Source organism: Mus caroli, unplaced genomic scaffold (assembly GCF_978045245.1).
Source record: "Mus caroli unplaced genomic scaffold, Mus_caroli_1 scaffold_6, whole genome shotgun sequence".
Lineage (NCBI taxonomy): Eukaryota > Metazoa > Chordata > Mammalia > Rodentia > Muridae > Mus > Mus caroli.
Window position 1 is genome coordinate 52,300,208 of NW_028227261.1, and position 23,870 is coordinate 52,324,077.

At 42.0% G+C, this 23,870-nt stretch overlaps 1 protein-coding gene across 5 annotated transcripts in view; it reads left to right on the forward strand.

Annotated features, from left to right (window-relative positions):
- The window catches only part of CUNH1orf141 (chromosome unknown C1orf141 homolog), a 67,289-nt gene that overhangs the window by 25,864 nt on the left and 17,555 nt on the right, over nt 1-23,870 (forward strand). For 4 of the 5 annotated variants that reach the window (XM_021160293.2, XM_021160294.1, XM_029475866.2 and 1 more), the window contains one exon: nt 16,557-16,621. The exons of the other annotated variant lie outside the window; for it this stretch is intronic. In XM_021160293.2, the coding sequence (XP_021015952.1) occupies nt 16,557-16,621 (65 nt within the window). The remainder of the gene's footprint in view (nt 1-16,556; nt 16,622-23,870) is intronic. 5 annotated transcript variants of the gene reach the window in all.

A 23,870-nucleotide genomic window follows, 5' to 3' on the forward strand; every position in this document is an offset into this window, starting at 1 on the left:
TGTGTCGGGAGGTGTTTCTTTTCTGGTCCAGTCTATTTGGAGTTCTGTAGGCTTCTTGTATGTTCATGGGCATCTCTTTCTTTAGATTTGGGAAGTTTTCTTCTATAATTTTGTTGAAGATGTTTGCTGGTCCTTTGAGTTGAAAATCTTCATTCTCATCCACTCCTATTATCCGTAGGTTTGGTCTTCTCATTGTGTCCTGTATTTCTTGGATGTTTTGAGTTAGGATCTTTTTGCATTTTACATTTTCCTTGATTGTTGTGCCGAAGTTCTCTATGGAATCTTCTGCACCTGAGATTCTCTCTTCCATCTCTTGTATTCTGTTGCTGATGCTGGTATCTTTGGTTCCAGATTTCTTTCCTAGGGTTTCTATCTCCAGTGTTGCCTCATTTTGGGTTTTCTTTATTGTGTCTACTTCCCTTTTTAGGTCTAGTATGGTTTTGTTCATTTCCATCATCTGTTTGGATGTGTTTTCCTGTTTTTCATTAAGGACTTCTACCTGTTTGATTAGGTTATCCTGTTTTTCTTTAAGGATTTGTAACTCTTTAGCAGTGTTCTCCTGCAATTCTTTAAGGGATTTTTGTGCTTCCTCTTTACTGTCTTCTACCTGTTTACCAGTGTTCCTTTGTATTTCTTTAAGTGTGTTATTAAAGTCCTTCTTGAAGTCCTCTACCATCATCATGAGATATGCTTTTAGATCCGTGTCTAGCTTTTCCGGTGTGTTGGGGTGCCCTGGACTGGGCGAAGTGGGAGTGCTGGGTTCTGATGATGGTGAGTGGTCTTGGTTTCTGTTAGTAAGATTATTACGTTTACCTTTCGCCATCTGGTAATCTCTGGGGTTAGTTGTTGTCATTGTCACTGTTTAAAGATTGGAGCAGAAGCTGTGTTCCACTCACCAGCAGTCTCAAAATCCTGTGGTGGGGGTCGTGGGTAGCTGGCAGTACCCCGGTGCTGGTCCAGCCGGAAGAGGCCTGTGGTCCTACTCAGGCCGGTTTTCTGCTTCCCTAACTAATGCAGTCTCAGGTCCCGTGCGCAATTGGATTGGAGCAGAAGCTGTGTTCCACTCTCCAGAAGTCTTAAGATCCTGTGGCGGGTGTTGTGGGTAGCTGGCGAGTGTCAGCCGACCCTGCGCCCTAGCTACCCTGGTTAGCTACCCTGGTACTTTTCTGATCGGAAGAGGCTTGTGGCCCTACGTAGGCCGGATTTCTGCCTCCCCAACCAAAGCAGTCTCATGTCCCACGTGATTGGACTGGAGCAGAAGCTGTGTTCCACTCACCAGCAGTCTTAAGATCCTGTGGCGGGTGTTGTGGGTAGCTGGCGAGTGTCAGCCGACCCTGCGCCCTAGCTACCCCGGTGCTTTTCTCCCCTCCCCCTTTTTTAAACCCAGTAAGGTAGTTACTTTTTTCATTGCTGTGATAAAATATTCTGACAGAGACAACTTAAGAAAGGAACGGTTTACTTTAGCACACAGTTCCAGGCTTACAATCCATCACATCAGAGATGCTTTGGTGACATGTAGTCGAGTTGCGTGTGTGAACAGGAGCTGAGAGAGATGAACACAAGCTCAGGATGCCTCTTTCCTCCATGTATATATACAGTTCAGGATCCCAGCCCAAGGACCGGTGATGCCCGTTCTTACAGCGGGAATTCCCACTTCAATTAACCTCATCTAGACAATTCCACACACTATACCTAGAGGCTCATATCCCATGTGATTCTAGGTCCTGAACATTGACAACCAGTGTCAGTCATCATACCTGTAAGTCAGATTGGCTTTCTGGGACACCTATTCTATGAGTCTTCCTAGGCCCTGGGGCAGTTCATGGACACAGAATAGTAAGCTGTTTTTTACAATGGCAGGAGCCATTCCTCTAGTATCTTGTTGACTTGTGGCATCGGATCTGGTGAAGGTGTCATTACATATCATAGTCTACCCTTCGCCAGACTAATGCAGTCTATGAAAATGACACGTTTTAGCAGGGGGAATTTGCTAATCTCAAGGCATACAGGCCCTCCTTTCAGTCACAATAGGTCTCCATAAGTATCAGAACCAGTTTTAGTATTTCTAAGTATAATTTGGAATACCCCAGAAGTGTGAACACCCACACACAGGATGAAGAAACTACCCAAAATGTATTTTGCCAAGTACACTCATATGCACTTATCTCAGCTGTCTCCTGATTGGGAAGGGCATATCTATCACTATAGAATTCAAAGAACAAGGATTTGAATCTTGAAAGTTAAACCAACCTTTAAAAAGTATCAAAACACATCAGCATGAATTTTAACTCTTCACTTTGGCATTTGAGTAAAAGTTGAGTTGTCAATTCTAGCATAGGTCTTGACCTTGATTGTGTAAAATCTTTTGTTGTTGTTGTTGAGGTCAGACTTTGGTTTATTGTGAAAATAAACTATATATCTGCCAGATGTTCTTTATATGATTTTAAATAACCCCAGTCTTGTAGTCCACAGTTTATTGTAATTAACCAGAGCATCTTTCCAAAAACAGGCTCATGCAATTACTTAACAATTAGTCCCAGCAAGTAGGCCAGAAGGAATATTGTTCCTCTCCTTTCTTGTCCTGTTGTCTTATCCAGATTCAGTAGTTCTCCAGTATCCTGGTTAGTCTTAATTATCAACTTGACATAGTCATCTGAGAGAAGCCTCAGTTCAGAAACTGCTTAGATCAGATTGGCTTTGTGTGGATATGTCTATATTGGCTCATTGCTGACAGATGCAGAAGGGTCCAGCCCACTGTAGGCAGCACTATTCCTTAAGCAGGTAGTTGGTCCTATCCTAAGATGGATAAGAACGCTAGTTAAGTGTAAGCCTATGAGCAAGTCAGAGCAAGCCAGCAAACAGAATTCTCCTTTGCTTCCTGCTTGAGTTACTGCCCTGACTTTTTCAGTGATGGAATGGTGACCTGGAATTGTAAGCCTTTTATCACAGCAACAAATCAAACCAGGACAAACAGCCTTTTCTATGACAGAAGCAGAATTCTGAGGCTCAGATTTAGACCAGTCAAGCACGGGAATGAGTGTCATCATGTGATGAACTTCATAATCTGCATTGCCAGCCAACCTGTTTCCTCTAGTGTAGTGTGTCTCAACGGGTGGGTCACCACCCCTTAGGAAGTCCAATGACCCTTTCACAGTGGTCACCTAAGACTAGCAGAAGACACAGATATTTACACTATAGTTTACAACAGAGCAAAATTACAGTTATGAAGTAACAACAAAAATAATTTTGTGATTGCGGGGTCATCATAACATGAGACCCTATATTTTTTTTATTACGTATTTTCCTCAATTACATTTCCAATGCTATCCCAAAAGTCCCCCAAACCCTCCCCCCCCCACTCCCCCACCCACCCATTCCCACTTTTTGGCCCTGGCGTTCCCCTGTACTGGGGCATATAAAGTTTGCATGTCCAATGGTCCTCTCTTTCCAGTGATGGCTGACTAGGCCATCTTTTGGTACATATGCAGCTAGAGCCAAGAGCTCCGGGGTACTGGTTAGTTCATAATGTTTTTGCACCTACAGGGTTGCAGATCTCTTTAGCTCCTTGGATACTTTCTCTAGCTCCTCCATTGGGGGCCCTGTGATCCATCCACTAGCTGACTGTGAGCATCCACTTCTGTGTTTGCTAGGCCCCAGCCTAGTCTTACAAGAGACAGCTATATCAGGGACCTTTCAGCAAACGCTTGCTAGTGTATGCAATGGTGTCATCGTTTGGAGGCTAATTATGGGATGGATCCCTGGATATGGCAGTCTCTAGATGGTCCATCCTTTTGTCTCAGCTCCAAACCTTGATGAGACACTGTATTAATGGGTCCCAGCATTAGGAAGGTTGAGAACCACTGCTCCAGAGGAAGCTGTAGGTAAAACTGTTGGCCTTCTAGGAAAAAAGAATGTAACTTATGCCTGCAGCTTAGTTAGAGATCCCTACCTGAAAGAGGGATTTGTGAGTCAAAACTATGTCTCCTAAACCAGGCATGGTGGTACATGCCTATAATTCCAGTGTTTGAGAGGTAGAGACAGCAGGATTCAGAATTCAAGGTCAGCCTTGGCTGTGAGCAAGTTTGAGGCCAGATTGGACTACATAAGAACCTGTTTAAGAGAAAATGCACACACACACACACACACACACCACCACCACCACCACCACCACTACCACCACCACTACCACCACCACTACCACCACCACCACCACTCATACAAACACACACATATGTATACCATACACATACCACACACACACACACCATACCACACATACATACTTGGGTACTTACCAGGAAGTTACAGGAAGTTACAGCTAGTTTTTATGGTTTGACTGGCAGCAGGGCAGTGTGCTTTCCATACCTGAACATACTATTTCTGCGGGTGGAGCTGAATGGTCAGGCTGGGGCTGAGCTATTCTTTATGGCTAGGGGCTGTCTCTTTATGGCTAGCAATCTACTTTAATACTCTAATCTCATTGACATTACAATTTGGCTCTGTACCTGGGACTATCTCAGAAGAGGTAAGTGTTTCAACTGGATTGCCCTGATGTATTTTCCCCACTGCCTCTCTAGTCTTATGCAGTATAAGCCCTCTATCAGCCATCAGGATCGTGAGCAGGGCCACTAGAATGCCAACCTAGAGATTGATTCAAGTAGTTTGACAAGGTCGTCCCAACAGGATTGCCCAGTATAATTCCAGTATATAATGTCTAGTGTGAAAAAGGGAGTATGTGCCTAGTAGTTGCCAAGTAGCTGCCCAGTATTCCCCATGTCAAGATGGCAGGGGAGCCTACAGGGTGGAGGGATAGTGTTAGTAGGGATGAGTAGCTTTCAATGAGAGTACCCTGCAGGGTTCAAGAAGCGGAGACCATTCCAGACTCCCCTCATTTTCTTCCCACCTTCCTTAGTTTTCCCTGGTTGTGGAAAAGCAGGTTTTATGGCTAACTTTGCTTGGGCTGAGGGTCTTATCTCTGACAGTGGCATCCACTCGTGTCTGCTGCCGTTTCATCCTCCTCCTGACTATAGCTTTTCCAAAACAACTTTGGCACTTAGATTTGTATCAGTGATTTTCCTTCAGTCAAGACCAAAACCTGATTATGCACTGCCACTAAAGCCTGGGCCTCAGGAATTTCTCTCCACTTTCCTGCTCCCTTGCAAAACAATTCTAAGATAGGTATAAAATAGTTACATAATTTAAAGATCCATTCAATAAACATATTTCCCTAGAACCAAATGCACAGAGTGGCTCAAATTATATTATAATAATTTAAAATAATATATCTCATTTTCCTTTTTGTGTGGTCATAAGCATAGCTGGAGTAATTTGCTAGAACAGACTCCAAAAAACTGTCACAGAGATGGAAGCTGCCCCACCCATTCTAATCGTCCAAGTTCTGGAATACCCAGAAAGAACACGCTAGAAAAAGCTTTAAGTGGAGAAATAAGCCCTAAGCTAGAAAGAAGTAGAAACACAACAGAAAGCAGAAACAGAAAGCACCTTTTAGGCAGAGGCCAGACATGCCTTAACCTGAAAAATCAAAGCAGAAAGTACCACAGTTTAATTTGCTACATGAAGATGATAGAAAGAGGCAAAGCCAGGAAGAGAGAAATCCCAAAATAGAATCACTTTGTGGCTGCTTGGAAGCTTTTCCACCCCGGACTTCAGGGCCTTCTAGTCTTGGACAGGCTTTGGGCTCTCTGAGGCAACTGAATAACTTACTGAAAGTCCTAGAGCTTTACCTCTTTGAGCAAAGTGTAACAGGAATACCAGGGGTTAGAGTGTCTGCCAGTACAGAAGCCAGTGAACAGAGGCAGGAACTTAATTTTTAAAGCACTCTGCTTAGAGAGCTGTCAATATGGAGGTGAGTCAGAAAAGCGGCCTTCCCCAGGCCACCTCCTGCCAGAACATTTTACAGAGACCCAGAACAAAGGCAACTGATCATTTCAGAGTCTGGGTCTGGGACAGGAGAGATGGTTCAGTGGTTAAAAATGTTTGCTGCTCTTGTAGAGAACCCAGGTTTGTGTCACAGAACCTATAAAGCAATTCACAATCATCTGTCACTCCAGTTACAGGAGAACCAGTGCCACCTTCTGGCCTCTGATGGCACCAGGTACACAGATAGTACACACATAGTACACATATGGTATAAAAAGTACTCAGTCATATAAGGTAAAAAATAAATAAATATTCAAATATTCTGGTGCAGTGGTCAGTCTTGTTTCTGGGGTCCATGGTATTGACACTTCTCTCCCCATCTCCTCTTGCACCTTTCCTTCATCATATTCTCCCTCTCTTTCCCCTCCCTCTCTCCATCCCTCCCTCACCCTCCCTCTCCCTCCCTCTTTCCCTCCCTCCTCCCTCCCTCCCTCGCTCCTCCCTCCCTCTCTCCTACTTTCAGACAAGAATATAAGCTTTAAGCTACTACTCCAGTCCCATGCCTGCCTGCCTGCCTGCAATCATGCTCCCCATCATGATGGTCATGTACTCTAACTCTCGGAAATTGTGTGCCCAAAATAAATACTTCCTTTTATAAGTTACCTTGGTTAAACTTAACCCATCTTATGGTTTCAAATATCATTTTAAAAGGGGAGGGGTGTCTGATGAGAACGGCTCGAAGGGTAAGGGCACTTTCCACAGAAGTTTGGTGCCCTGAGTTTGATGTCTGGAATCCATATGAAGGTAAAAGATGAAAAAACCACTTCCTTAAAGTGGTCCTCAGACCACTCAGACCTCAACATGTGCATGTTGTGGCATGTGTAGCCCCCAACCCCCACACACTTCAAATGTCTCATGGAAAGGCTGACTTATACTTTCTATCTTCATGAATGTCAGATACCTCTCTTGAGCTACATACTGGTGTCTCAGAACTCACACAGGCACCTTAAATTCACCACAAGACTCATGATTCCCTAGCTCCACCATAAGTGCTAACCACTCTTTCCACCCTATTCCTCCAGCATCCTCAACACAGCATGCTGGACTGATAAGCAACGCCAATGTGAAGTTTACGAGTCACCTCTGATTCCTTGTTCTCCCCATTCTCAAAGCCCAGCCTATCAGCAAGTCCTCTCTATGCTAATTCATGCTGAGTTCATTCTTTTCCCTGTTTCCACTGCCATCCTGATCCAACCATCCTCACCTCTTATTTATAAATACTAGCTTGAGTCCTAGTATGACTTCTCTCATCCTCTTCATCTTCCCAACTATACCCAACAAAGATGCAAATAGCACTAAAAATTTCATATAATAGCTCCCCTTTCCAGGTGTCCTCTTGGCTTTCTGTTGCTGTGATAGAGTACCATGAGAAAAAGCATCTTGGGGGAGTGTGGTGGTTTGAATGAGAATGTCCCCTGCAGCTCGTGTATTTGACCATTTTGGCGGCATTGTTTGGGAGACGTTTTAAAAGGTGCAGCCTTGTTGGAGAAAGTATGTCACTAGAAGTGGGCTCTGAGAGTTTAAACATTCATGCCGTTTCAAGTTTGCTACCCATGACTCATGCTTGTGGCTCAAGCTTGGCTTCCAGGTCTTGCCATCACGCTTGCAGCTTAGTGCCATGCCTTTGCCCGGCATCATGTATTCTTTTTTTTTTTTTTTTTTTTTTTTTTTTAATATTTTTATTACATAATTTCCTCAATTACATTTCCAATACTATCCCAAAAGTCCCCCATAGCGCCCCCCACTTCCCTACCCACCCATTCCCATTCTTTTGGCCCTGGCATTCCCCTATATTGGGGCATATAAAGTTTGCAAGTCCAATGGGCCTCTCTTTCCATTGATGGCCGACTAGGCCATCTTTCGATACATATGCAGCTAGAGACAAGAGCTCCAGGGTTCCGGTTAGTACATCATGTTGTTCCAACAATAGGGTTGCAGATCCCTTTAGCTCCTTGGGTACTTTCTCTAGCTTCTCCATTGGGAGCCCTGTGATACATCCAATAGCTGACTGTGAACATCCACTCCTGTGTTTGCTAGGCCCCGGCATCGTCTCACAAGAGACAGCTATATTTGGGTCCTTTCAGCAAGATCTTGCTAGTGTATGCAATGGTGTCAGCGTTTAGAAGCTGATTATGGGACGGATCCCTGGATACAGCAGTCTCTAAATGGTCCATCCTTTCATCACAGCTACGAACTTTGTCTCTGTAGCTCCTTCCCTGGGTGTTTTGTTCCCAATTCTAAGAAGGTGCACAGTGTCCACACTTTGGTCTTCATTCTTCTTGAGTTTCATGCGTTTAGCAAATTGTATCTTATATCTTGGGTATCCTAAGTTTTGGGCTAATATCCACTTATCAATGAATACATATTGTGTGAGTTCTTTTGTGATTGTGTTACTTCACTCAAGATGATGCCCTCCAGGTCCATCCATTTGGCTAGGAATTTCATAAATTCATTCTTTTTAATAGCTGAGTAGTACTCCATTGTGTAAATGTACCATAATTTCTGTATCCATTCCTCTGTTGAGGGACATCTGGGTTCTTTCCAGCTTCTGGCTATTATAAATAGGGCTGCTATGAACATAGTGGAGCATGTGTCCTTTTTACCGGTTGGGACATCTTCTGGATATATGCCCAGGAGAGGTATTGCTGGATCCTCCGGTAGTACTATGTCCAATTTTCTGAGGAACCGCCAGACTGATTTCCAGAGTGGTTGTACAAGCTTGCAATCCCACCAACAATGGAGGAGTGTTCCTCTTTCTCCACATCCTCGCCAGCATCTGCTGTCACCTGAATTTTTGATCTTAGCCATTCTGACTGGTGTGAGGTGGAATCTCAGGGTTGTTTTGATTTGCATTTCCCTGATGATTAAGGATGTTGAACATTTTTTCAGGTGCTTCTCTGCCATTCGGTATTCCTCAGGTGAGAATTCTTTGTTCAGTTCTGAGCCCCATTTTTTAATGGGGTTATTTGACTTTCTGGAGTCCACCTTCTTGAGTTCTTTATATATATTGGATATTAGTCCCTTATCTGATTTAGGATAGGTGAAGATCCTTTCCCAATCTGTTGGTGGTTTTTTTGTCTTATTGATGGTGTCTTTAGCCTTGCAGAAGCTTTGTAGTTTCATGAGGTCCCACTTGTCAATTCTCGATCTTACAGCACAAGCCATTACTGTTCTATTCAGGAATTTTTCCCCTGTGCCCATATCTTCAAGGCTTTTCCCCACTTTCTCCTCTATAAGTTTCAGTGTCTCTGGTTTTATGTGAAGTTCCTTGATCCACTTAGACTTGACCTTAGTACAAGGAGATAGGAATGGATCGATTCGCATTCTTCTACATGTTAACAACCAGTTGTGCCAGCACCATTTGTTGAAAATGCTGTCTTTCTTCCACTGGATGTTTTTAGCTCCCTTGTCGAAGATCAAGTGACCATAGGTGTGTGGGTTCATTTCTGGGTCTTCAATTCTATTCCATTGGTCTATTTGTCTGTCACTATACCAGTACCATGCAGTTTTTATCACAATTGCTCTGTAGTAGAGCTTTAGGTCCGGCATGGTGATTCCACCAGAGGTTCTTTTATCCTTGAGAAGAGTTTTTGCTATCCTAGGTTTTTTGTTATTCCAGATGAATTTGCAGATTGTACTTTCTAATTCGTTGAAGAATTGATTTGGAATTTTGATGGGGATTGCATTGAATCTGTAGATTGCTTTTGGCAAGATAGCCATTTTTACAATGTTGATCCTGCCAATCCATGAGCATGGGAGATCTTTCCATCTTCTGAGATCTTCTATAATTTCTTTCTTCAGAGACTTGAAGTTTTTATTATACAGATCTTTCACTTCCTTAGTTAGAGTCACGCCAAGATATTTTATATTATTTGTGACTATTGAGAAGGGTGTTGTTTCCCTAATTTCTTTCTCAGCCTGTTTATTCTTTGTGTAGAGAAAGGCCATTGATTTGTTTGAGTTAATTTTATATCCAGCTACTTCACCGAAGCTGTTTATCAGGCTTAGGAGTTCTCTGGTGGAATTTTTAGGGTCACTTATATATACTATCATATCATCTGCAAAAAGTGATATTTTGACTTCATCTTTTCCAATTTGTATCCCTTTGATCTCCTTTTGTTGTCGAATTGCTCTGGCTAGGACTTCAAGTACAATGTTGAATAGGTATGGAGAAAGTGGACAGCCTTGTCTAGTCCCTGATTTTAGAGGGATTGCTTCAAGCTTCTCACCATTTACTTTGATGTTGGCTACTGGTTTGCTGTAGATTGCTTTTATCATGTTTAGGTATGGGCCTTGAATTCCTGATCTTTCCAAGACTTTTATCATGAATGGGTGTTGGATCTTGTCAAATGCTTTTTCCGCATCTAAGGAGATGACCATGTGGTTTTTATCTTTGAGTTTGTTTATATACTGGATTACGTTGATGGATTTCCGTATATTGAACCATCCCTGCATCCCTGGGATGAAACCTACTTGGTCAGGATGGATGATTGTTTTGATGTGTTCTTGGATTCGGTTAGCAAGAACTTTATTGAGGATTTTTGCATCAATATTCATAAGGGATATTGGTCTGAAGTTTTCTATCTTTGTTGGGTCTTTTTGTGGTTTAGGTATCAGAGTAATTGTGGCTTCATAGAATGAGTTGGGTAGAGTACCTTCTGTTTCTATTTTGTGGAATAGTTTGTGAAGAACTGGGATTAGATCTTCTTTGAAGGTCTGATAGAACTCTGCACTAAACCCATCTGGTCCTGGGCTTTTTTTAGTTGGGAGACTATTAATGACTGCTTCTATTTCTTTGGGGGATATAGGGCTGTTTAGATCATTAACCTGATCTTGATTCAACTTTGGTACCTGGTATCTGTCTAGGAACTTCTCCATTTCATCCAGGTTCTCCAGTTTTGTTGAGTATAGCCTTTGGTAGAAGGATCTGATGGTGTTTTGGATGTCTTCAGGATCTGTTGTTATGTCTCCTTTTTCATTTCTGATTTTGTTAATTAGGATGCTTTCCCTGTGCCCTCTAGTGAGTCTGGCTAAGGGTTTATCTATCTTGTTGATTTTCTCAAAGAACCAGCTCCTTGATTGGTTGATTCTTTGAATAGTTTTTCTTGTTTCCACTTGGTTGATTTCACCCCTGAGTTTGATTATTTCTTGCCGTCTACTCCTCTTGGGTGAATTTGCTTCCTTTTGTTCTAGTGCTTTTAGGTGTGTTGTCAAGCTGCTAATGTGTGCTCTCTCTAGTTTCCTTTTGGAGGCACTCAGAGCTATGAGTTTTCCTCTTAAAAATGCTTTCATTGCGTCCCATAAGTTTGGGTATGTTGTGGCTTCATTTTCATTGAACTCTAAAAAGTCCTTAATTTCTTTCTTTATTCCTTCCTTGACCAAGGTATCATTGAGAAGAGTGTTGTTCAGTTTCCACGTGAAGGTGGGCTTTCTATTATTTATTTTGTTATTGAAGATCAGCCTTAGTCCATGGTGATCTGATAGGATGCATGGGACAATTTCAATATTTTTATATCTGTTGAGGCCTGTTTTGTGACCAATTATGTGGTCAATTTTGGAGAAGGTACCATGAGGTGCTGAGAAGAAGGTATATCCTTTTGTTTTAGGATAGAATGTTCTGTAGATATCTGCCAGATCCATTTGATTCATAATTTCTCTTAGTTTCACTGTGTCCCTGTTTAGTTTCTGTTTCCATGATCTGTCCATTGGTGAAAGTGGTGTGTTGAAGTCTCCCACTATTATTGTATGAGGTGCAATGTGTGCTTTGAGATTTACTAAAGTTTCTTTAATGAATGTGGCTGCCTTTGTATTTGGAGCATAGATATTCAGGATTGATAGTTCCTCTTGGAGGATTTTACCTTTGATGAGTATGAAGTGTCCCTCCCTGTCTTTTTTAATGACTTTGGGTTGGAAGTCAATCTTATCAGATATTAGAATGGCTACTCCAGCTTGTTTCTTCATGCCATTTGCTTGGAGAATTGTTTTCCAGCCTTTCATTCTGAGGTAGTGTCTATCCTTTTCTCTGAGATGAGTTTCCTGTAAGCAGCAAAATGTTGGGTCTTGTTTGTGTAGCCAGTTTGTTAATCTATGTCTTTTTATCGGGGAGTTGAGTCCATTGATATTAAGAGATATTAAGGAAAAGAAATTGGTGTTTCCTGTTATTTTTGATGTTAAAGTTGGCATTTTGTTCTTGTGGCTGTCTTCTTTTAGGTTTGTTGAGGGATTACCTTCTTGTTGTTTCTAGGGCGTGGTTCCTGTCCTTGTATTGGTTTTTTTCTGTTATTATCCTTTGAAGGGCTGGATTCGTGGAGAGATAATGTGTGAATTTGGTTTTGTCGTGGAATACTTTGGTTTCTCCATCTATGTTAATTGAGAGTTTGGCTGGGTATAGTAGCCTGGGCTGGAATTTGTGTTCTTTTAGTGTCTGTATAACATCTGTCCAGGATCTTCTGGCTTTCATAGTCTCTGGTGAAAAATCTGGTGTAATTCTGATAGGCTTGCCTTTATATGTTACTTGGCCTTTTTCTCTTACTGCTTTTAGTATTCTATCTTTATTTAGAGCATTTGTTGCTCTGATTATTATGTGTCGGGAGGTATTTCTTTTCTGATCCAGTCTATTTGGAGTTCTGTAGGCTTCTTGTATGTTCATGGGCATCTCTTTCTTTAGATTTGGGAAGTTTTCTTCTATAATTTTGTTGAAGATGTTTGCTGGTCCTTTGAGTTGAAAATCTTCATTCTCATCCACTCCTATTATCCGTAGGTTTGGTCTTCTCATTATGTCCTGTATTTCTTGGATGTTTTGAGTTAGGATCTTTTTGCATTTTCCATTTTCCTTGATTGTTGTGCCGATGTTCTCTATGGAATCTTCTGCACCTGAGATTCTCTCTTCCATCTCTTGTATTCTGTTGCTGATGCTTGCATCTATGGTTCCAGATTTCTTTCCTAGGGTTTCTATCTCCAGTGTTGCCTCATTTTGGGTTTTCTTTATTGTGTCTACTTCCCTTTTTAGGTCTAGTATGGTTTTGTTCATTTCCATCATCTGTTTGGATGTGTTTTCCTGTTTTTCTGTAAGGACTTCTACCTGTTTGATTATGTTATCATGTTTTTCTTTAAGGATTTGTAACTCTTTAGCAGTGTTCTCCTGCAATTCTTTAAGGGATTTTTGTGCTTCCTCTTTATTGTCTTCTTCCTTTTTAGCAGTGTTCTCCTGCATTTCTTTAAGTGTGTTATTAACGTCCTTCTTGAAGTCCTCTATCATCATCAGGAGATATGCTTTTAAATCCGTGTCTAGCTTTTCCGGTGTGTTGGGGTGCCCTGGACTGGGTGAAGTGGGGGTGCTGGGTTCTGATGATGGTGAGTGGTCTTGGTTTCTGTTAGTAAGATTATTACGTTTACCTTTCGCCATCTGGTAATCTCTGGGGTTAGTTGTTATCGTTGTCACTATTTAAAGATTGGAGCAGAACCTGTTTTCCACTCACCAGCAGTCCCAAAATCCTGCGGCGGGGGTCGTGGGTAGCTGGCGGGTGTCAGGCAACCCTGCGCTCCCGCTACCCTGGGGCTGATCCGGCCGGGTGAGGCCTGTGGCCCTACTCAGGCTGGTTTCTGCTTCCCTAACTAATGCAGTCTCAGGTCCCGCGCAATTGGATTGGAGCAGAAGCTGTGCTCCCCTCACCAGAAGTCTTAAGATCCTGTGGCGGGTGTTGTGGGCAGTTGGCGAGTGTCAGCAGACCCTGCGCCCCAGCTGCTCAGGTGCTTTTCTGACCGGAAGAGGCTTGTGGCCCTGTGTGGGCCGGATTTCTCTCTCCCCAACCAGAGCAGTCTCAGGTCCCGCGTGATTGGACTGGAGCAGAAGCTGTGTTCCACTCACCAGCAGTCCCAAAATCCTGCGGCGGGGGTCGTGGGTAGCTGGCGGGTGTCAGGCAACCCTGCGCTCCCGCTACCCAGGCGCTGATCCAGCCGGATGAGGCCTGTGGTCCTACTCAGGCCGGTTTCTGCTTCCCTAACTAATGCAGTCTCAGGTCCCGCGCAATTGGATTGGAGCAGAAGCTGTGCTCCCCTCACCAGAAGTCTTAAGATCCTGTGGCGGGTGTTGTGGGCAGTTGGCGAGTGTCAGCAGACCCTGCGCCCCAGCTGCTCAGGTGCTTTTCTGACCGGAAGAGGGTTGTGGCCCTGTGTGGGCCGGATTTCTCTCTCCCCAACCAGAGCAGTCTCAGGTCCCGCGTGATTGGACTGGAGCAGAAGCTGTTTTCCACTCACCAGCAGTCCCAAAATCCTGTGGCGGGGGTCGTGGGTAGCTGGCGGGTGTCAGGCAACCCTGCGCTCCCGCTACCCTGGGGCTGATCCGGCCGGGTGAGGCCTGTGGCCCTACTCAGGCTGGTTTCTGCTTCCCTAACTAATGCAGTCTCAGGTCCCGCGCAATTGGATTGGAGCAGAAGCTGTGCTCCCCTCACCAGAAGTCTTAAGATCCTGTGGCGGGTGTTGTGGGCAGTTGGCGAGTGTCAGCAGACCCTGCGCCCCAGCTGCTCAGGTGCTTTTCTGACCGGAAGAGGCTTGTGGCCCTGTGTGGGCCGGATTTCTCTCTCCCCAACCAGAGCAGTCTCAGGTCCCGCGTGATTGGACTGGAGCAGAAGCTGTGTTCCACTCACCAGCAGTCCCAAAATCCTGCGGCGGGGGTCGTGGGTAGCTGGCGGGTGTCAGGCAACCCTGCGCTCCCGCTACCCTGGCGCTGATCCGGCCGGGTGAGGCCTGTGGCCCTACTCAGGCCGGTTTCTGCTTCCCTAACTAATGCAGTCTCAGGTCCCGCGCAATTGGATTGGAGCAGAAGCTGTGTTCCACTCACCAGCAGTCCCAAAATCCTGCGGCGGGGGTCGTGGGTAGCTGGCGGGGGCATCATGTATTCTTATCCCTCTGGAACTGTAAAGCCCAAGTAAAGTTTTTTATCTATAAGTTGCTTTGCCTTCGTCTTGGTGTTTTATCAGAGCAACAGGAAAGTGGCTAATGCATGGATAAAAGTGTTCATTTGTCTTGTCCTTCCCTGTCACAGGCTATCACGGAGAAAAGTCAGGGCAGGAATTCAAGCGGGAACCTTACAGCAGGGACTAAGGCAGAGGTCATGGAGGAATTCTGCTTACTGGCTTGCTCCTCACACTCATGAAATTGTCAAAGAACAAAGTTTATTCATAAAAGACCTGGAAATTTTTGTCGTAACAGTGTTTCACCCTAACATTTTAGTTACTTTCCCAAAGGGAGCTATTGCTAACTGCCTGACCCTCCACGATGCTAGCAGAGGTTTCTAACCTATTTGCTTTTGGGCCATCTTAGTGTTCTTTGAAAGGGTGGTTAGCATCCCATCCTGAAGCCTCTTCACTGGCATCTTATCCCCAAACCCTTACTATGGAATACAAAGACACTGAATGTTCTGAACTCTGCCAATAGGTTGGGCATCATCACTCACTGATTCTTAAACTACCTCGTCCCCAGCCTCCCCTCAGCACAACTTCTAGATTTCCTCTCTGCCTAGATACATTCACACTGCATTCACTCTTTAGGGCTTTCTGTTGGTTTTCTGTGTTATCAACTAAAATGAGTGTATTACTAGAGAGTGATCCCAGTTCAGAGCCCAGCACCAGTGCCTACTATACATTAACTGAATAAATATCGGGTTCCATGTTGTTTGAGATATGAATTATTCAGCCATCAAAGCTTCCATGTATGGGAATTACTAATATTTGAAACTAACAGATGGGGTAGAAAGGTCAGCAAGGTTAACTTTTCAAGACAACATAACTCACATAAATGTGTCTGGTTCAAGTACCAGGTTATCTAAATCTAAGGATAGGATATTTGTCACATAAACTATGCTTATATTAAGAAGATCTATTCTAAAATAATCTAAATGAATAGCATCTATAGTTAGGAAAAGGGAAATGCAGGATGAGGAGAATATTACTCCAAGGATTACTTCAGATTATTTTTATAACCTAAAGAATATTTTGAGCTAGGCAGTGGTGGCCCACACCTTTAATCCCAGCACTTGGAAAGCAGAGGCAGGCGGATTTCTGAGTTCGAGGCCAGCCTGGTCTACAGAGTAAGTTCCAGGACAGCCAGGGCTACACAAAGGGGGGGGGGAATATTTTGAATAACATATATGTTTCTAATTTATTTAGAAATTCCTTTTCCAAGAAAATAAAATTGTGTAAGTATTTGAAAATTATATCCTATTATTTCAGACACCAGAATTAAAGTAAATAATTTCAAAGGCTGGTGAGAGGGCTCAGCTAGTAAAGATGATTGCCACCAAACCTGATGACCTGAGTTCAATCCCTGGGATCCACATGTTAGAAGAAAACAGACTCTCACAGGTTGTACCCTGAAGTACATCTATGTTCTCTTTCATACATGCACCCACACACATGCACATATACAAAAACAAATAAATGTGATGAAAAGATTCAAGGGAGTCATTTTGGAATAGATTTCTCTCTACAAATGTAAAAACATTGCATACATAAGCAAAAGGGATGATTAAAGTACACAGCTAAAAAAATTTTACTAGTAGTAGAGAAACTAAAAGCAGTTTTTTAAAAATCATCTTGTGCGTGTTTGGATTTCCTTAGACCACAAAGAAGAAAATTTAAAATCAAGACCTGTATGTCTTCGTTATCTTCAGGATAAAGATGAGGTGAGTGTAAGTTACATATCTGTGACTATTTAACAGTTATTTAAGCTAGTTCAATAACTTCATGTCTCTGTGTATCACAACTCAAGTGGTGTTTAGAATCCAAACATGTAAGGATGACAAGCAATTTCATCTGATAGTCATAAAATCTTATATATGAAGACAACATTAAATGATGCATAAGATAAAGCTGCGGACATCTACTTTAAACATTTCTTAAATTTATACTATAAACACATGAACTTGTTCATCTTTTCATGTACAGCTCAGAAATTTTTTTTGAGCTAGGGTTAGATTATACAGTTATGGTAAGTACCAAGAATAGGTCACAATCCAACATTCACTGAAGGGCTCCTGTTACATTCTGAAACCTCTCTGTCTCAGACATTGGGCAGATACCTGGCCACCATTCAGCAGGTCATACCTAGGGCACTAGAGAGGTAAGAAACTATGTGAGGGTAAGCTACTATAGAGTCTTTTACATGCATATTGATTTGCTATTAACTGATTATTACTGACATGGAGAAAGAAGCAGGGAGCTATACTTGCTTTTTTTAAAGATTTATTAATTTATGTATCTGTAAGTAAGTACACTGTAGCTGTCTTCAGACACTCCAGAAGAGGGCATCAGATCTCATTATGGATGGTTGCCAATCACCACGTGGTTGATGGGATTTGAACTCAGGAACTTCAGAAGAACAGTGAGTGCTCTTAACTGCTGAGCAATCTCTCTAGCCCTGAAGCTGCACATGCTTAATGACGATCATTAGTAACTATTTTTTATCTTTTTGGGAGGCGGTACTGGGGATTGAGCCTAGGGTCTCATGTGTTCTAAGCAGGTCTTCAACCACTGAGCTATTCCCCCAAGCCTATTAGTTTTGTTTCATACTTCTTTTCTTTTCTTTTCTTTTCTTTTCTTTCTTTTCTTTTCTTTTCTTTTCTTTTTCTTTTTCTTTTTCTTTTTTTTTTTTTTTTTGAAAACTGGAAAAGAGGTAATGACTTTATTATATATGTGGTTGGCAGAAAGTAGTGCTTCTCTAAACTTGGTGCGCACAAAAGTAAAAAATAATAAGAGTGGTTTTTCATGATGATAAACTGGCACTCATTGTCTAAGCCACCAGCCTTTCAGTTATAGACAAACTAGCCTACTTCAGAGAAGCTGCATTTCCAATGCCCAGGCCACTTCACACCAGTGGCACCAGAAATGATGCTTTTGCCTGCATTGGTGAATGGCAAACGTTCCCTCCTGGAAAGAGACTTAAAGGGACTCTTAACTTACTGTGGCACAAAAACTTTCAAACTTTCTTGAGTCTACTGTATGAAACTCAAAATCTTTACTCATTCATTTTTTTCACCTCTATTTTCTCTAATTCTACCCAGTGTCCATGTAGTCCTTTGCCCCTATCTAAAGGTTTCTTTACCAAATTATGACCACTCACAGATTCATCTAATGTATAGTTATCAAAGGCTTGTTATGAGCTAGGCACCAGAGACTACAGCCATAGATGTTGTTACCACCCCTGGAAGGACATAGATAAGCTCGTGTCAGGAAAACGTTGTGTTCTTAACTAAAGCACCAGATGTGCACATGGCATAAAGGTTTAATAAGGAGGCGTTTCAACTGGGATCTGACTTTTACAAAGAAGTTGATCGAATACATTAGGAAATTTTCTCCAAGTTTCAAAAGCATTATTTGCAAAGGCCATGAATAAGAACAAGATTAATAACTTGTGTCTGCTCACACTAACCCTCTCTCTGGGACCCTGTGTCCTATTATCTCTGCTTACTAGAAATCCTTGAAAAAAGGTTTGAATCCTACCTCTCCCCTCTTTTCTAAATTCTCTCTCTCTCTCTCTCTCTCTCTCTCTCTCTTTCTCTCTCTCTCCTCTTCCTCCCTCCCTCCCTTCCTTCCTTCCTTTCTTTCTTTCTTTCTTTCTTTCTTTCTTTCTTTCTTTCTTTCCTTTAGGTATTTCCTTTATTTGCATTTCAAATGTTATCCCCTTTCCTAGTTGCCCCTCTGAAAATCCCCTAACCCCTCCACTCTCCCCCTGCTCCCCAACCCACCCACTCCCATTCCTGGTCCTGGCATTCCCCTATACTGAGGCATACAGCCTTCACAGGACCAAGGGCCTCTCCTCCCATTGATGACTAACTAAGCCATCCTTTGTTACAAATATAGCTAGAGCCACAAGTTCCACCGTGTGTTTTCTGTGGTTGGTGGTATAGCTCCAAGGAGCTCTGAGGGTACTGGTTAGTTCATATTGATGTTCCTTCTATGGGGCTTCAGTCCCCTTCAGCTCCCTGGGTATTTCTCTGGCTCCTTCATTGGGGACCTTGTGCTCTGTCCAATGCATGACTGTGGCATCCACTTCTGTATTTACCAGGCACTGACAGAGCCTCGCATGAGACAGCTCCTATCAGCAGGCTCTTGTTGGCATCTGCCTAGTGTCTGGGTTTGGTGGTTGTTTATGGGGTGGATTCCCAAGTTGGACAGTCTCTGGATGATCATTCCTTCAGGCTCTGCTCTGAACTTTATCTCTGTAACTCCATCCATAGGTATTTTATTCCCCATTCTAAGAAGGAATGAAGTATCCACACTTTGGTCTTTCTTCTTCTTGAGTTTCATGTGTTTTGAAAATTGTATCTTGGGTATTCCAAATTTCTGGGCTAATATCCCCTTATCAGTGAGTGCATATCATGTGTGTTCTTTTGTGATTGGGTTACCTCACTCAGGATGATATCCTCCAGATACATTCACTTGCCTAAGAATTTCATAAATTCAGTGTTTTTAATAGCTGAATAGTACTCCATTATGTAAATGTACCACATTTTCTGTATCCATTCTTCTGTTGAGGGACATCTGGGTTCTTTCCAGCTTCTGGCTATTATAAATAGCTGCTATGAACATAGTGGAACATGTGCCCTTATTACAAGTTGGAACATCTTCTGGGTATATGCCCAGGAGAGGTATTGCTGGATATTCCGGTAGTACTATGTCCAGTTTTCTGAGGGCCCGCCAAACTGATTTCCAGAGTGGTTGTACCAGCTTGCAATCCCACCAGTAATGAAGGAGTGTTCCTCTTTCTCCACATCCTCGCCAGCATCTGCTGTCACCTGAATTTTTGATCTTAGCCATTCTTACTAGTGTGAGGTGGAATCTCAGTGTTGTTTTGATTCGCATTTCCTGTGTTCTCCAGCTATGTCCCATTTCCAAGACAGTACCAAACATTCTAACTAATGAGTCTGTGACAAACATTTCACACTCAAACCTAATATTTCTTCTGTTTTACTGTTCCTCTGTTCCTTTCTTCTTGTCACCTTTGAGATTACTTGATTCATCTTAATTACTTTTTTTATTGTTATGAAAAGATACCATGATCAAGGCAACTTATAAAATAAATTAATTGGGGACTTGCCTATAGTATCAAAGGGTTTTTTCTATGACCATCATGGCAGGGAGAATGGAAGCAGGGAGGCAGGCATGGTGTGGCAGCAGTAACTGAGAATTTACATCTGATCCACAAGCAGGAAGGGTGGGAAGAGGAAGGGGAGAGAGACAGGGACACAGAGATAATTAGCAATAGCATAGGTTTTTTTGAAACCTCAAAGCCTGCCCTCATTAACACATCTCAAATAAAGCCACACCTCCTAATCCTTCCCAAAAGTGTTCCACCAACTAAGGGCCAAGAATTCAAATATATGAGCCTGTGGGAGCCATTCTTTCAAATCATCACGTAGATTAAATTATTTTAATTTTCTATTTCAACTACATGTTATACTTGTTTGAGGTTTTGATATTTTCTATGCATATTAAAACATATTACCATTTCATACTTTGTTAGAGCAGTGGTTCTCAACCGGTAGGTCATGATCCTTTGGAGGTCGCATATCAAATATCCTCCTACATGTCAGATATTTATATGACAATTCATAGCAATAGCAAGATGACAGTTATGAAGTAGCAATGGAATAATTTTATGGTTGGGGGTCACCACAACATAAGGAACTGTGTTAAAGGGTCACAGCATTAGGAAGGTTGAAAACCACTTCTTTAGAGTAAAACCATACTACTGATGTAGAAAGCTTTGAATGGGCTGGGCCATGGTGGCACTTGCCTTTAATCCCAGCACTTGGGATACAGAGGCAGGCAGACCTTGGTGAGTTTGAGACCAACCTGTTTTATAGAGCGAGCTAGTTCCCAGACAGCCAGGGCTACACATAGAAACCCTGTCTTGGAAAAATAAATGATGAAAGAAAGCTTTGAACATTATGGTGGTACAAATCTTTTTATTACCCTATCATTTGTACTGTTATACATAGTCATAATTTTCTGCTTTTGACACTCCTGAATATTTCAAAGAAACATATGTGTTTCTCTTTATATATAAAAATAACTGAATATTAACCAGATCTGATTTTTTTCCCTGTCATCACTGAAGCTAAGTTTCTCGTATTTTCCTTTGGCTTAATGAATTTCTAAGTACTTTGTTGTAGAGGTTCACAGGCACCAAAACCTTAGTTTTCTTTTAAAGACATTTCTGAAGGAAATTTTTATTTGATACAAAACTCTGCCTTACTAATATGTATCTGAGTGATATTTTCACTTTTCCCATGTCAATGTGCCAGCATCCTTTGCCTCACAGGTCCTGGGTTCTCTTCTGAGCACGGGTTTGAGTTGCTGGTCCTGTATCTTATTTCTCACACTGCTTTCAAAGTTTTTCCATGATGTCTGGGTCTCAGCAGTTTGACTCTGTGCCCACTTATGGTCCTTCTCATATTGATTCTTCATAGACTTCTCTAAGCTTCCAGAATTTACTATTCATGTGTTTTGCCAAAATAAAGAAACATACCAGCCTCATCGCATCAAATATTATTCTAATCCATTCTCCCTGGCCTCTCCTTCTGTTACTCAGGCATGTGTATAGTTATTGTTCCACAGGTTTCTGATTCACATATGTGTGTGTGTGTGTGTGTGTGTATGTGTGTGTGCATGTGTGTGTATATACATATATAACTTCAGTATTCTATCTGTAAATTCCTAAACTTTTGCTTTTATATCTCTCTATTTTAAATTCAGCCAGAGATATTTTTAAATTCAAGTATTACTTATTTTTAGCCTTATAATTTTCACTTTTTTAAGATTTGAGGGAAAGCATCAATGAAAGAGGAAGAGGGAAAGCAATGGAGAGTAATGGTAGAATGGTTCAAAATTCATGTTATACACATATGAAAATGTCAAAATGAAACCCATTATTTTATACACAAGAAAAATTTTAAAATCTCTTACTATCTGGATCCCCTTAGGGCTACCCTCACTTAACTTTTTTTGACTGAAGCTTCATTTTCCTGGTTCTCTATACATCAACTTGGATTTGCTGAATGTCATGACTGTTGTGTTTAGGACATTCAGTTCCCTACCTTCAAAAAACATTGTCTTATCAGTTCCCCTTGATGCATTGAAAAGACAAAATACTCTTAAAGAACAGCTTGTATTTTAGCTTGGTTATTTTCATCTTAGCTAGCTGACTATAGTCTTCCCCAAACGGTGTGGATCTGAGTCAGCCAGAGACTTGGTCAGAAACCGCCCTGTTGGCTTTCTCTTCTTAGCCTTCCCCCATCACCTTCCAGCAGCTTTGGTTGCCCTGAACTCTGTCCTGTTTTTTCCTGGCCAGTGGCTTTACTATCAAGTGTATGCTCAAAGCCAGCTGCAGCCTGCCGTCCAGTGAAACCTCATATAAACGCCAACTTCACTCTCTTCAAATCAGTTAGACCGAATTCAGTGGTTTATCTTTGTCACTATTTTCTTTCACTCTGCTAAATGAGAGGAGAGAGAGATAGAAGTGTGTGTGTGTGTGTGTGTGTGTGTGTGTGTGTGTGTGTGTGTGTCTGTGCTATTTCTTATCTGAGGTAGGGCATTCCTGATAAGAGACTGCTTACTCATGGTGAATCAGAATTGCCAAAGGCATTTCCGGTTTGGTGTGTTTGCTCAGTTTCTTTTCTCTTTTACAAGTAAGTGCTTGTGTGCTGTCTGTCTCTGTCTCTCTATCTCTCTGTGTATGTCTCTGTTTCTCTGTGTATGTGTCTCTGTCTCTGTCTCTCTGTGAGTGTGTGTGTGTGTTTTCATGAGTGTACAGGTTCCATCATTATTTCTAGTTCATTATTCCGTCCTTTCTAAAAATTCATAAACAATGATGGATGTCACTTTTTTCTTCTTTGTTTTCTTTTTTTGCATAGGTTAGGGGTTGAATGTATGGACTTGCACATGCTGGGCAGTGCTCTACCAGTGGTCTAGACCCCACCACCGAAACACACACCCTCTCTTATTTTTTGTTTTGAGGCTAATAACATGAATAAAATGCTGCCCCAGGGTAGCTTCAAAATTGTGATCCTCCAACCTTAGTCTCTCAAGGAGCTGCAATCATAGACCTGTGTATCATCCCAATTGGGTGTCACTCTCACCAATTCATAGACTACTGGGTTCATTGTCTCAGCTATGCTACTGGTTGTTAGTTTTACAGTCATAAACTTTAAAATTGTGTTAAAATAGTTATATTGTATAGATTTATTGTGGTTCTATTTGTAATAGTGGTTTCATCTCAACACACAGACCCATTTATAGTATTGTTGCTATTGAGTATACTATTTATAGTATATTGTACCTGGTGTGGTGGTACCTGCCTGTAATCCCAGCACCAGACAGGCAAGAGGATTGCAACAGCAAAGCCAGCCTGGGTCACACAAGAAGACCCTTTCTCAAACAAGCAACCAAGCAAATACTGAAACAGTAACCAAAAAATTACATCATTTTCCTGCCATTTTAGCTCACTGAGAAATGAATTATAAAAAACATTATCTCTTAGAGACCTTGCATTCATATAACTTCATTTGAAGTTCCAGGACAGCCAGGGCTATACAGAGAAACCCTGTCTTGAAAAAAAAAATTGTATATTGTTAATTAGCATCTTATTTAGCACTCTACGTGTGTTATTAAAAAAAAATCCTAACATTATGAGATTAGAGTGTAGGTTTTTACATCATCTTTTCAGGCTTTGATGTTAAGACTACGCCCGATCATGTAAACAACTGAAAAGGATTTTGTTGTTTGTTTGTTTGTTTAAGTTAATTGACACAGGCTCCTTTTGTGGTTGGTTGGTTAGTTGGTTTGTCTGTTTCCTACATGAAAGTTTGAAAGAACTCATCCATCAATCTATTTGGGCCTGGTTATTTGAAATAGACTTAACTGGTGCATAAT